The sequence below is a fragment of the Ceratosolen solmsi genome, unplaced genomic scaffold, assembly GCF_000503995.2.
Source record: "Ceratosolen solmsi marchali unplaced genomic scaffold, CerSol_1.0 scaffold7, whole genome shotgun sequence".
Classification (NCBI taxonomy): domain Eukaryota; kingdom Metazoa; phylum Arthropoda; class Insecta; order Hymenoptera; family Agaonidae; genus Ceratosolen; species Ceratosolen solmsi.
Genome location: NW_011948413.1, coordinates 4,898,705 through 4,913,033, shown reverse-complemented (window position 1 = coordinate 4,913,033; position 14,329 = coordinate 4,898,705). Strand labels below are relative to the sequence as shown.

General features: G+C 31.7%; 1 protein-coding gene across 3 annotated transcripts; it reads right to left on the bottom strand.

The window, feature by feature from the left end:
• Positions 1-5,920: 5,920 nt before the first annotated feature.
• On the bottom strand, positions 5,921-13,803 carry Acf (ATP-dependent chromatin assembly factor large subunit). Of its 3 annotated transcripts, none has more exons than XM_011506052.1 (14): positions 13,625-13,803; positions 13,300-13,438; positions 13,006-13,220; positions 12,700-12,910; positions 12,089-12,318; positions 11,324-11,997; positions 10,760-11,236; positions 10,217-10,680; positions 9,290-10,063; positions 8,979-9,199; positions 8,732-8,904; positions 8,261-8,377; positions 7,466-7,820; positions 5,921-6,639 (listed from the first exon to the last, which is right to left on the bottom strand). In XM_011506052.1, the coding sequence occupies exons 1-14, from the start codon at positions 13,735-13,737 to the stop codon at positions 6,462-6,464; spliced, it is 4,341 nt and encodes a 1,446-aa protein (XP_011504354.1). In that variant the 5' UTR covers positions 13,738-13,803; the 3' UTR covers positions 5,921-6,461. The 3 variants fall into 3 exon arrangements, with proteins under 3 accessions (XP_011504354.1, XP_011504355.1, XP_011504356.1); XM_011506053.1 differs by having other exon boundaries at positions 5,921-6,627; XM_011506054.1 differs by lacking the exon at positions 8,261-8,377.
• Between the last annotated feature and the right edge of the window lie 526 nt (positions 13,804-14,329).

Genomic DNA, 14,329 nt, shown 5'->3' with positions numbered 1-14,329 from the left:
AATTTCGTTCAGTGTAGAGAAATGCAGCTGCGAATTTTTATATTAATTACACATATTTATTATTCATCGATAGTCCACAATTTAAAATTATAAACTGTCATTAATTTATTTATCCTGAACCATCAAATCTGAGTAAGTTTATGCATCTTAATAAAAGACTCGAGGGCCAAAATCTATATCCTACACACCGAGTCTCTCTTATCTTTTAATAGCTACATTCTAAACTATTAGTTATCAGAGCTAATATCATGAAGTTTCATCGGCTTTGAAATAAAAAGCTTACCAATGTCCAATATATTAATATTAATATCTGACAATAAATTTGTGAACGCTATGCATGTCGAATTTTAAAACAATTCATACATCGTGCGTATAAGTTAACATTTACCAAAAAACGGTTTTATTAAAATAAAAAAAAATTTTTTAAAAAAAAAAAAAAAAAAAAAAAAAAAAAAAAAAAAAAAAAAAAAAAAAAAAAAAAAAAAAAGACAAGAAAGAAAAGAAAGCAATACTGTTTACTTTTAAGTATCTTTATCGAATAATACTCAACATAACAATAATTCTAATCATAACCCCATGTATGTAACATAAAATTGTAACGCTATAAGGAAACTTTTTTCCATTTTACATAATTTAACATTCGAAAAAATTACATTTTCTGTGGATTTTTTTAAAAACTGTTTATCGTCGACTACCTTTGTAGTCGATTATAATATTATATACAGGCAGTAGAAGCTATAGTTATTTATTTAGTTGATAATTTTAGACTGTTTTATACAATAAATGCTTTTATTAGCATAAAAAGAAATTCCAGAATATTCAATTATTACGAACTTTAATATAATAAGGTAATTGGTCAAATTAGAATTACATAATCTGAGATAAGAAACGCATTTTATTTTATTATACATAATATATATTCACATATGCACGTGCATGCATTTTAAATAGTATACTGATTCTTAAAATTTTAAGTGAAAATCGCAGTTGAAAAATTTATCAACGTACACAGCAAGAATAAGACATGAATATGATTTCAAATGATAAATTCCTACAGTATCAAAATAAAAATAAATCTATTCCCAAAAAATGCCAATTATGGAGTATTGTCTGCAATCAGACTTCAGTATCGAAGATTAACTATTTTCATTTTTTAAATTAATAAACTTAGTGAGTATTAGACTGTAAAACTTTGTTTTGTATCATTACAGATTAATTATATAAACATGTAAAATGTATTTATCAATGAACAATTATAAGCGAATTTCTTGAATATTTTATAGTATTAAAAAAATTTTCGGAAAAGAAGCAAAATATATGCATGACAAGCTTAATATAAGCAAATAAATCAAAAGTTATATATATATATATAATGTGTGTGTGTGTGTGTGTGTGTGTGTGTGTGTGTGTGTGTGTGTATACATGGACGTAAAAATGTATACGATTTCAATTGCATTTTTGTACATTTAAACGTAAATAAAATATACAATATAGCATCAAAAATTAATTAATTAGATTCGATAGCAATAGTTAATAAAAAATTTCGTAAACAATTTCAATATCCGAGATAAATATGAATAAGAGCAGCTAAGCGCCCGCAATGTATTTAAAGCAATGTCAGTAAATGCTTTGAAAGTTCTCTACAATTATAATTTATTTATTGGAATCTTAATTTTAAATCTTATATGTTTCAATAAATGCATTTTTTGCTTCTTATTATCTATCAAGCATCAATGACCATATCATTCCCTTAACTGTAGTTTCTAATCAAATTGTTAACTAGGGCTCTCCTTATACAGTTACAATTCCCGTTAAAAATCTTGCACTGATGCCTTCCTTTGCTGCAATTATTGATTAATTTTTATAGATTTTTCCTTTTAATATCTCTTTTAAAACATTGTAAATGCATACGAATTTCAAAAGCCATTAATGAACTCGTCAACAGGATGATAATAATCTGGGCTAAATTCTTTATCATGCCCGTGCAAGTCAATTATAATATTATGTGACACGGAAATTTCTAGAAATGAGTGCTTATGAAAGATAAGCTAAAGAAAAGTGTTAACGTCGCTTAACTCGCTTTTTCATGATCACCAAAATGCTGATCTATTAAGTATAATGCTTTATAAGAATTTTTTTTTTTTTTTTTTTTTTTTTTTTTTTTGTAAACTTGCGCAAAATTTGCTCTTATATACACTTGACTATGTTATCAGTATAAAAATTACGTCCTACTTGTTAATATATTAAAATTTATATTTTCGCAATGCCTAAATAAAATCGGCATAATGAGTACGTAATTTAATAATCTTTTTTTTTTTTTTTCAAAGTATTTGTCGAAGCTGGATGTACTGGACTAATAAGTAATCTAATTAATTCCATTTATTTTACACATGCAGTAAACAAGTGTCGGCACTTGATAGAAATACTTTCTTCTGGAATTTATAATATAATACTGGCCATTAGCATTTTAAGTATATTTGGATTTATTCTCCCTATTATTTAAATAAATTTATGATAGCATTAATTATCATATTTTTTATGTAGTTCTATCAACAATCTTTTGATTAGTATTTCTTAATTCGACTAATGATTCATCTCATATTTTGAAAAACAAAATATAAATTTATAATTTATTGACCCATTTTTTATAGAGAGTTTTACCGAATTATTCTACGATTTGAGACTTTTAAAAATATTATTGTTTACGTGCGAACAAAATTCATCGAAACAAAATATGAGATGACAAACATCCAATTTAAACGGCATAATTTTTATTTTTATTTTTATTTTTTTTTTTTTTTTTTTTTTTTTTTTTTTTTTTTTTTAATAAAATTTGAAGAAAACTTATTTTTTCAAGCAATATGCAAATTTTATGCTTTGCATCAAATAATTTAAATAGTGAAATTATTCATCAACAAATCGCTTTCAGATTTTTGAACATAATTTATTATTCAAGAAAATACATGCTCAAAAGAAAAATCTATATAACAAATGTAATCATATAAATCGTTATATAAATCTATTCATTCAATTTATTTAGGAAGCTGTTTTTTATATATAGCAGAAATTAATTATTTTTAATTATTATTATTCAACATTATATATATATATATATATATATATATATATATATGTTTAAAAATATAATATTATTATAGAATATTTTTAATGTTATAAAATAACATTAAACAATTGAACAATTATGTTTTTATATTTATTACAGATTTTTAATATTAATTTATATATAGATGTATAAAACTGGATTATCGACACTGACATAATACGCTGCAAAGAACTTAATTAACTTAAATTCAGTAATTCCATATAATTTCATAGTAACATTATAATTAGATGTAATAATCTTGGCAGAGCAACGCGTTCCGATCAAGCGACCAAGATTAATGACAACGAAATTTTAATATTAATCGAAAGTAATGAAAATGAATTAACATAATTATCTTGACACGACTAGTGAGATTAGTGTGAGATTTTAAAAAAATATTCGGTCAACTTGAGGCTATTTTAAAAATCCTTACATTGTAGTATAAAAAAAAAATAAGACACACATTAATCGACCTGCAAAGTATGTTTCTTAAATGTATCAAATATCAAATTTTAGATATTTATATTATCATTTATGCCTAACCTGGTTTAACTACAAAACAATTGGTAAGATTTAATTGATTAGCCATAAGATATGCGAACACGCTCATAATACTTTATATCTGCTCAATTGTCTTCATACGCTAGTATCCAAAGTTCTAAATTCGGTGATATCCGATTGAATCTTTAATAGCTAATTCAAGGTCTAACAAATCCTGAAACAAGCAAAAAGGTGACGGCGAGCGTGTGCGTAAAATTTCTAATATAAATTTATTGTTCAAGCATAAGAAATAAGTGTACGTTTTGTTTAACAATAAACATATACATTTTTTTTTTGTTTAATATAACAGCTTCATTAGTTTAATTGATTTTATGTAATAGGTGAATAGCTGTGTATTATGTCTTGTATGTTTGGTGTTTTTTTTTTCTTTATTTTTAATTTATAAGGTTCGCTATTTGTTACTTCGCTCTTTATTATTTACGATTTTTTCGATTGTTTTTTCATATTTAAAGTTCTACGTAATAATAACGTCACCGTTCAATTAACTTTTACAATTCATATTGAACGTATTGAATTAACTAAGCCTCTAATGAAAATTACCGTAATTTCATAACATTCAACAATGTAGCCTCTATTAATTTTAGTAATTAATACGCAAGCTGTATCCTATCGAAATTTAATTATGTGCAACAAAAATTTGTAAAAAATAAAAAAAAAAAGAAAAAGAAAAAGAAAAAAATAAATAAATAAATAATTTCCAGTTTAATAGCCTCCTTGAAATTGTCTTATCGTTATGATTGAGTTTTTCAAAATTTGAATTTCGATGCTCGTTCAAGACCGTTATCGAAGGCATCATTATTACCAAGTGAGCAGCGAAAATCTATAGCAAATGCATGTAAAAATGGATTTAATTTTGAATTAGAGAAATAGGGAATATGAACAATAGCACTCGACGGCAGTTCTCATTCTTGTACGAGTAAGTCATCGGTTAACGAAGATTTTACTTTCATCACGTTCAGTAAATCCAGCAAAATTAAAGAGAATTAAGATCGTAAGAGCTCACTATTTTAATACTCTGATTAAGTATTCCAACAGTCTCATTGAATATCGATCATGAATTTGATTTAGAAAAATTCGCATTTAACTCGCGCAATCATATCGTGTGTAATATATTTTTTTTCTTCTTTTTTTTTCTCTCTTTTTTTTTTAGCCCAAATGTAAGATAATATTTAAATATTTAAAGTATATTCATAAATGAAATGACCCTTGCTAATAATTGAATGAAAAATTAACGATTCGTTCCCGTAATAGTACCTAATAAAATAACCTCAATAGGAAATATATGTTTATGTAATACGAGTGCTAACATTACGGAGGGAATATGTATTAAAAGGAATGAAATATTTTAGCAAACATGGCTGAGAATGTGTCGAGACCAATGAAATATCCATACACTATATCGGCAAAGATCGCCCAATTTCCATTTAAATATTATTTGAAACATTCCTGGTGTTTCAAATGGTGGTTATGGGGATGTCTCTTAGGCAGTCCTCTCTTTTATAAGCTTCAAAAAATATGTAAGTATTTAAGAAATATGGACTTTTATTAATACAATTCTATTCGAATTTTCAATTAAATGTTACATTTTTCTGTATTAGCAAACAGTCCTGAAAATATAGAAATATGGAGAAAAAAGGACGAAGAACTTTTTCATGGTGGACATCATTAATTATTATTTAAACGTTTCATTATTAGAATTTGAAATATTCAAATTATTGTAAAACAATTGTATTATCTTAAAATAATAAAGACGATGCAATCTCGTTAGTAAGAAATATAAAGATTTTGATTTTGAAGGTGTTTATTACCAAATTAATTGTATAAAACATACATTCGTTACAAATTATTTTTAATTGTGCTGTACAAGATAATGCTCAATGTCCAAATTTTTATACTTAAAATTTGGGTAGGTCCAGCCCAAGGTTTATCTCAACAATCTTGGAAATGATGAAGTAGATTTCACACTGTGGCAAAACTAAGTACCGTTAATATAATAACAATTTGAATGAAAAATTAAAACTCTAAAAATTCGGCGATAAAATTATTAATGAACAAGCCTGGATTTTGCTTAAACAAAAAAGAAAAAGAAAGAAAAAAATCCAAGTTTTTATTTAAATAAAAAGAATCTAAAATTTTAATCTACACTAGCGTGTAGCTTTGAGTGTGAGATACTAAGATCATGAAGAGATTTAAAAAATGTTTGTAAGACGACAGATATATATATGATTTTTTTCATTCTATTCTAAAGTGTAAATATATAGTTAAGCGAATAAATAATTTATGAATCAAGTGGATCATATAACAATATTTATGGAACAATAAGTGAAATGCTAAATTGGATATTTAAACTGGGACATTATGAAATAAAGTCTCCCACACTGGTTTACTTTATATTAAAAGGTTTTTGCTGAGAAGATTGTGTTTCGGTAAATAATACTAATCTCAGCTAAACCCCGGGAGAAATTTATGAATCAAACATGTGCAAAACTATCTACGAATAGAAAAAGCGTTTAGATATCAACCAAATCAGCCGTTAATATGAATAACCTCTACTGAGTCGGTCAAGTCCTTGCACTTTTTAACACTTAAATGAGCTTTGATAATTTGTTCAAACTAAAAAAAAAAAATTCACAGTAAGATAAACTCCAAAAGTATATCTTGTCAATAAACGATTGATTTTATCAGCAATTTGCTACGTTAAAATCCACACGATTTATAATAAAAAGTAATTTTAATTTAGGATTTTAAGGAAGGCAAATCACTGTAAACTGTTACACATACAAATAAAAATCCTTCTCTAGCTATGATTTGAATCATCATCGCTGTGTTCTAAACCGTTTTGGTCACCGTTTCTGTCTATTTTCTGTAATTTAAGATGTGGTTGTCGGACTGCATCTTCATCATAGTTTAGATTTAGCTCTTTACATCGTTTTTCAAAAAATTTCAGTAGTCTCATACCAGCCCTAAAAACATAACTAATTAGGTGAAGGTAAAAACATTCTTTTATATGATAATAGTGTTCGGAAGCCAAAGATTGTGCGTTTTATTATATATATATAGAAAAAAAAAAAAAACGCTTATTACAATTATAACAAATATTAACAATACTGATTTCAATTGCAGGCTAATTCAATCATGCAACAAGCACCTTTAAAAATTCATAAATAATAATAACTTCATTACTAATTCATAACATGCAAAACAGCAAATTGGAAAAATTAAATAATTTAATTAATAAATATAAAAACGAGGGCAAAATTTTCTTAGAATATTTTAAATATGTTAATTAAATCATAATTGATTAAATAAAATTTTATGAACAATTTGTTTTATAAATGCAGCTAATTTAACATTTATCTACAAACCTCAAGCAAAAGGGTACATACAATATGCATACAAACATGGCCATATAAATAGCATATGCAATATGTGACACGTTTAATAGAAAATAAACGGCCTATTTACAGACAAATTAATAGTGTTATAAAAATAGATTTAGAATGTTTAAAGAAGTAAATAAACTATTTATAAATTGTGCTTTTAAAAAGATTAATTTGATCTCTCTCTCTCTCTCTACACACGCACGCACACACGCACCCACGCACACACACGCATACACACACACGTGTGTGTGCATATATGTATGTGGGTATATGCAGCCAATTTGTGTGGGTTTGTGCGTGTGTGCGCACATGTGTAATTTTTGTAAGAGCGTGCGCGCGTGCAAAATTATTAGTTACTCCCATCCCATCTATTGTCTCTGGCGTCCGAACCCAACTATAAATTACAAATATTACTTACTTATACACGGCACTATGTTCTGTATTGTAGGTTTGACAATTATCAAAAACTAAAAGACAATCGCTATAAAAGGTTTGTATTGTACGATAGTTATCATGTTCAAGTTTTTTCTTTATGGTACCAAAATCCATTGGTTCGGAAATATAGTCATAGTAATCGGGAACCTCATCCTTTGTAACGGGTGAGAGGAAAGGCCATGAATCTCGATGACGTGTAACGTCGTGTACAAGTTCCTGAAACAATGCTTTGCAACCTTTTACAGTTATCTTCTCCTCTTCCATTTCAACTTCGGCCGCTCGTTTTGCCGACCTTCTCGTTTGCCGTGGTTGTTCAGTTTCCTCGGACGCGCTACTATCTGGAAAATTAAAAAACAAAATTGAAAATGGGCTTCGAGACATCGAGCCAAATGAAAAGTGCATATGAACGCTCTCACGAGAGCCAATGTGCTAAATTGCTAAATTGTATGTTTAATCAAAATGTTAAAGCTTGTTATGAGCCACTGGAATAAATATTGGTGGTGTGGGTGAACGCATAGAAGAGCTTTATGAATTGAAATAATTGAAAATAATGTAATTGTGTCAATATGGTTAGAGTTACTCGATAAAATATGAGTCAAAAGAGAAGTTGTCATTCAACGAGATTTTGTTATTTGTAAAAAGTAGGAGAAGCGGTTAAAAAAAAAAAAATGTTACGATGAGTTATCAGTTGTAAGTCACTACAATGAGGATAAAATAAAAATATTTACTTTAATACTAAGTTAAATTACGGGTAAAACACGAATATCTTAATACAGACCATCCCAGTCTTTAGGTTCTTTAGTAAGAAGGCTCTTGGCGAAGCCGTGGATGCGAGAACGTGCCGCAGCAGCGGAGGATCTTTCGGTCTCTCGCTCCTTCTCACGACCCTTTACCACTAACAACATACCCAAAACTAGGCCTTACTTCTTTCTTTTTAAACTTATCGAGTGCAAGTAATGTTTTTGGTAATTAATACATTTAATTTAATGCAATTGCATAGGAAATTTGTCTGACTAAACTTGAAGTTCTAAAAGCAATGTTATCTCTCGCAGATATAATATATTATAAATTATAATTGATTGAAATATGTCAATCTTACTAATTATGCTAATTTAGGGGAGCGCTAAACTACAAATAATACATTTTTATCGCAAATTATGCACCTTGGGGTGAAAAGAATTAATTTTTGTTAAGTGTCACATTCAAGTTTAGCGACCTTCGCATTTCTTCGTATGTAAAGATGTATTACCTGGCCTTGGATTGCTTTTCCGGGATTTGCAAGTTGTACAAGACCAGCGACCACGAGGTACTCTTGTAAGGGGTGGATCGAGACAATCGATATGGTAAAATTTTGGACAAGTCACGCATGCTACAAGCTTCCCATCATTGTCACAAATTGCACAAAGTTGTGTTGATTTCGATCTGAAAAAATGCAACACAATATTTGCATTTAATTGAGTAATTAAGCGTGCTTAACGAACAACAATGCAACTAACATTTCTTCATCACTGTCTTCCTCCTGATTAGTATCTCTCTCCTCCTCTTCGTCTTCGTCACTATCGACGATTCTTCTTGCACGACTATGCCTCGTTTCTTTCGTAAGCGTCGTATCTTCATCGATTTCATCCTCAAATTTTCTTCGTTTCTTGGCTTTTTCTTTTGATTTTACTTCTCGTGGCTTACAAACATAGCAAAACCAATCGCCTTCCGGTACAGCCTACAATGAAGATTATAAAGTTTAATGATGAAGCTGCACCCATCGAAAAAATAAAATTATCAATTTAAAAGCAATTTCGCGTTTACTAACGGTTAACTTCGGCTTTAAACAGTATATGTGATGACCCTTGTTACAACCATCGCAAAGTAACATATTTTCAGCATCCCTGCGTTTTCGACAAATTCGACATTGTGCATTCGATGCACTCCTACTCCATGCGATACTATTGTCCAATGTATTTAAATGTACAAAAAGTTGTGACCAACTTGTCGATGACATAAGCGATTGCTCCCATCGATCCCTAGCTTCTTCACTGGACCACTTCTTATCTTTATCGTCGACGCCTAGTGGTTTTTTCAGGTACTTGTGTTCAATAGCTTGAGATATTTGTAAAATAGCGCATGCTAATTGTTTGATTGCAGTTTGCTGTAGAGAATCTGGTAAGGATTCACTTTTATCGGGAGGACCCAAATATTTTCCTGGATCTCTGTATGCTTTTGTATTGGAACTACCGACTTCCGAATCAGGAGTTCCTGGCCTACTACTTTTAGATTCCGTTTTAATTTTATCTAATGCTACATTAACAGCGAAGTCTACTGCAGTTTCATTCAATCCATATACAAGTTTATCACACTGCTTATCATATTTGCGATTATTAATAGCATTTCGCCACGTATCACGATTCACTACCTTCAGAGAACCCAGGCAACCCATTTTGATTTTGTCTTCCAAATCCAAGACATAATCGCGTAAAGTAAGTTCCAAAATATCATCAAGAGTCATATCAGGTGAATAATTATTATGAGTATTATCAACTTTATTTTTCTTGGATAATTTTGGTGCATCCTTTATCATCTCTGCAAACTATAAGAAATTAAAAATTGCATTTTCTAATTATGGATGAAAATAGGATACCGTTAAAAGAAAAGACAAATAAACAAAATGAAGCAAAATGATAAAATGAAAAAAAAAAAGAAAAGAAAAAAAAAAGAAGAAGAAAAGAACAGTGATACTTACGACATCGGAATTAAATTTATGCTTTGGACATTCGTCAATTGCAGCTATCAAGCTCTCTTTTTCATGTACAAGATTATTTCTAAGTTCGGACTCGCGAATACCTCTTTCACTTAGTGCATCAATTAAATTATCGATATCTTGCTCTTTACCATAGAAGCTCCACTTGGGCCCGATTCTATTTATGTGTACGGGACAATCTTTATTCCCCGTACAAACCATTAAGGTTTTATGTATATCTTTTTTCGTATCCTTACGAGGCGACTTGACTCCATTTTTATCGGAAAAACTAACTTTTTTGGGAGATTTATTTTTCTTAAAACTATTCTCCTTATCACTACATTCGTCCTCGAATTTATTTTTCAAATAAGAATATAATGTGTTGGTATCTGCAAGTTCTGGCATATATGGAGTCCCTTCTGGTAAACAGTGACCGGACCACGAGTCAACATTTTCCACAAAAACTCCTGAAAATCTCATTCCCGTTAAGAGTACACAGACCATTATAATTAATTAAAAGAAAATTGATTTTATTGACATAATTACCAGGTATGGATAATAAGCGCCAATACTTGCGATACGCTCTGTCAGATCCTAAGAGCACCATCATTTGATCGTCTCTAGAAGCTTCTTGTAAGTCTTTCAGTTTCGCTTCGAATTCTTCCTTCTTCTTTTCTTCTTTATAATTATTACGAGTTATCTTCTTTCGTTCTGGATCCTCCTCCTCAATTTTACCATCCTTCTCCTTTTCTTTCAACTTTTCCCTCTCCTCTTTCTCTTTCTTCTGTTCAGCAATTATAAAATATTTTAACTCTTTTTTTGCTTGAAAAAGCTTTTCGTACCTTTCATCAATAATATCCCGAATAGATGCGAATGTAAGCAGTTGATTTATTAAACAAATTACAACTGTTAATCGATCTTCTAAATTAAATTCGCATATATTACGATGACTTAATAAACGCAAAATCCGTGGCTTCTCTATTCTAAGTAAAAGAGCAGGATCGTCTTGATTTGTATATCCACCTAGTGAAAATTTTTTACTTATTTTAATAGCAAATTGAAATAAATCAGCATAATATAAATATTAACGTTATTTTTTAAGTGAAATACCTCTCTGGGAATATCTCCATTTTGAGGCTGCTTCACTAATACGTCCACCAGAACTTAGAAGATGCTGCCTTAATATTTCACTCATTGTATAATAATCTAAGGCGATCTCTGACAACTGACATCCTTGATGAGTTTGGGACCAACTCGATGCCATTGTTGCCAATTTGACGGCTTCTGCCATTGATGATACTCTTTGATCAACATTATTATCGGTAACTGCTTCGGATGCTTCTGCGTGAATTTCGTCCTCCTCTTCGGCCTGATATTTAAAAATATTTGCAAGAAGTAACTGAATGAGATCATTTAATGGACCTATTATTTCTTTATCCATTATTGCTTTTTCCAGAACTTCAAGGGTCAAACCATTGGGAAACCATGTTTTAACCTCAATTTCATCATGAAAAAACTGCAAGAATTCTAAAATAATGGCAAAATCACCAAATTTTTCATTTAATAACGGACACTTAAGGGGAGTCGCTATTGGAAGAGGTTTAAGGTCTTCGCATTCCAAGTCTTCTCGTGGCTTATTCCACTTTCTAACGTATGCTGCCAATGCTGCCTGTTTTATTTTTTCTTCTTTTTTACGCTCCTTTTTTTCTAATCTTTCCTCCTTACGTTTAGCCTTTTCTTCTAAGGCCTTTGCCTTGAGTTCTTCCTTAAATTTACCATTAAGTCTGAAAGTACGCATTATAAGAGGCACGATTCAAACGGGTCGTAAATTAGTGACATGTAATTGGCGGTGAAGTTGACAAAGTAAATATTTACCTAGGTTTTCGATTTTTCTTTATAATAGTGTCACTAGAATTAATCTTTTTCAGTGGATCTGGCTTATCGAACGTCCTATGCTTAGATACATCGGAAACAAGAAATTTGTCCAAAGATTCTTGCTTTTGCTTTATTATTTTTCTTGGCCGTGGTGTAAAATCGGGTAGTGGCCCAGCAAATAACGAATCAAAGCGAGTTTTAATAATGCCATATTTTTGTAAGACACTTTCCTGAATGAAATATAATTTTGGTCAATATTATCGATGAATTTGGAGAAAAACTGTTTATGTAAAATCAACGTAAAGTCATTGGACAAAAACATTGAAAGCGATGCGAACGATACGTCTGGCAAGCTTTCTTTTACAGTGGTCTTACAATTAATTTCATATTAACCCAGAGATCAAAATGTCAATTCAAAAATTCGAAAGAGATTATTTATAAAAAAAAAAATTGAAAAACCATGGATATCTTAATTTTGCAAGTCTTTTATAATTTGTTCGATATAAAATATTTTAATCGAATCTAGGAACTAGCAAACATATTTTCCGAGCGCTCGATTCCACAAACAACTTTCATTACTGTACGAAATTATCATATGTAAGCAAACATACCTTTACTATCCAAACACCATTAGTGTTTTGCTCGCATAGCATTCGAAGGAATATTTTATTACGTTCTCGACTATACTGCTGCTTCCTTCGACGGACCTGCGAAGCTTCTACAATCATCAGTTGACTGACGTCGGTATCGCCACAATCTAGCTGTTCAACTTCATAACGAAATAATTTTGCCGGAGGATAATATAATCTATCCTGTGGACTTCTAACAAATAATAAATCGACAATCAATGACAATATATGCACTGCTCTTGTTTATAATATTACACCGCAAACATGTATAAAAATGATGTTGCTCACTTGCTGTTTTCCAAATTAAATGCATTAATTTGCTGTTGGGTAGGCTCGATAACTTGTAAAACATGACATTCGCACCATGAATCTTCGGTGAAGCTTGCTTCAACCATTTCTCCAATGAAATATCGTTCTCTAGCATACTGGTAAATGTCCTCTATCATTTCACCAAAAGAAGTCCTCGATGTTTTACTAGCTAAGTACAAGATTGGGATACGCAACTAAGGGACAATAAGAAGAAGATATGAATGAAATTGTCCAAAATATGCGCGAAAGTTAACGAAATTGACGTATAGGTACCTCCATCGGAAATTCCTTGAGGCTTGCCTTCGCGTGCTCCTCGCATTGCAAAGCTTCTTCGTAGGTCATTCCGGACCTTCCAGTTATACTGCACGACCATATCATTGAATTACACAGGATAATTCTCTCGCAAAACTCACTGAAAGAGAAATAAAAAATTGTGATAGCGCATGGCGCTTTCGTAAGCGCGACGTTATGGCGCGAACGTGGACGAGAAGGATGAAAACGATGCGTTAGAGTAGTAGGGAGAGTGCAGAGTGACAAATCGTGAATAGGATGAGAATAGTAAGGGGTAAGCGTGCGCGTAAGGTGCGAGGCGACTCACTTGTAATCTTTAAAAATCTCATTAGTCACGGCGCAATGAAAGACCTCGTCGTCCTCGCGGAAGTCGGAGGAGACGTGAAGACGCTGAAAGGGCTTCTTGCGCAGCAGCGGCATCCTGTCGGGCACCTAGGACTCGCGTTTACGCTTCTGTCGGTTTCGGGCTTCTCGTCGTCGTCGTCGTCGTCGCCGTCGTTGTTGACGTCGTCAAACTTGGAAATCAATGGGTCGGTCGGTTGGTCGGTTGGATCGGCGCGCGTCGCGCGACGCGACCAGCTAGACACCGCCGCGCACTCGATTACCCAGCCACAACTTTCCACTCGGCCAACAGACCAACTGCTCGCGCTTCGCTCCGTGCTCTTCCTTAATCCTCGCTCGTTTTGTCGCGGCGCGACGACGTCAGATCGGGAGAAGCGCGGGGATAGAGGACTGCGGCGGTAAGAAGGGGCGGGAGGGAGGAAATGAAAACCCACGAGAGCGAGAGAGAGAGAGAGAGAGAGAGAGAGAGAGAGGTGAGTGAGAGAGGGAGAGAGAGAAGGCGCGAAGACTCGACGACGAAATCTAAGCGAAAGAAGGAGACAGAGGGACAGGCGAGCAGGCGGGTTTGTTTGCTGGCTGGCAGGTTGGATTGTTGGTTGGCTAGATAGATGGTTAGTTAATGGTTGGTTGGTTGGTTGATCGGTTGGTTGGTTGATTGGTTGGTTGGTTG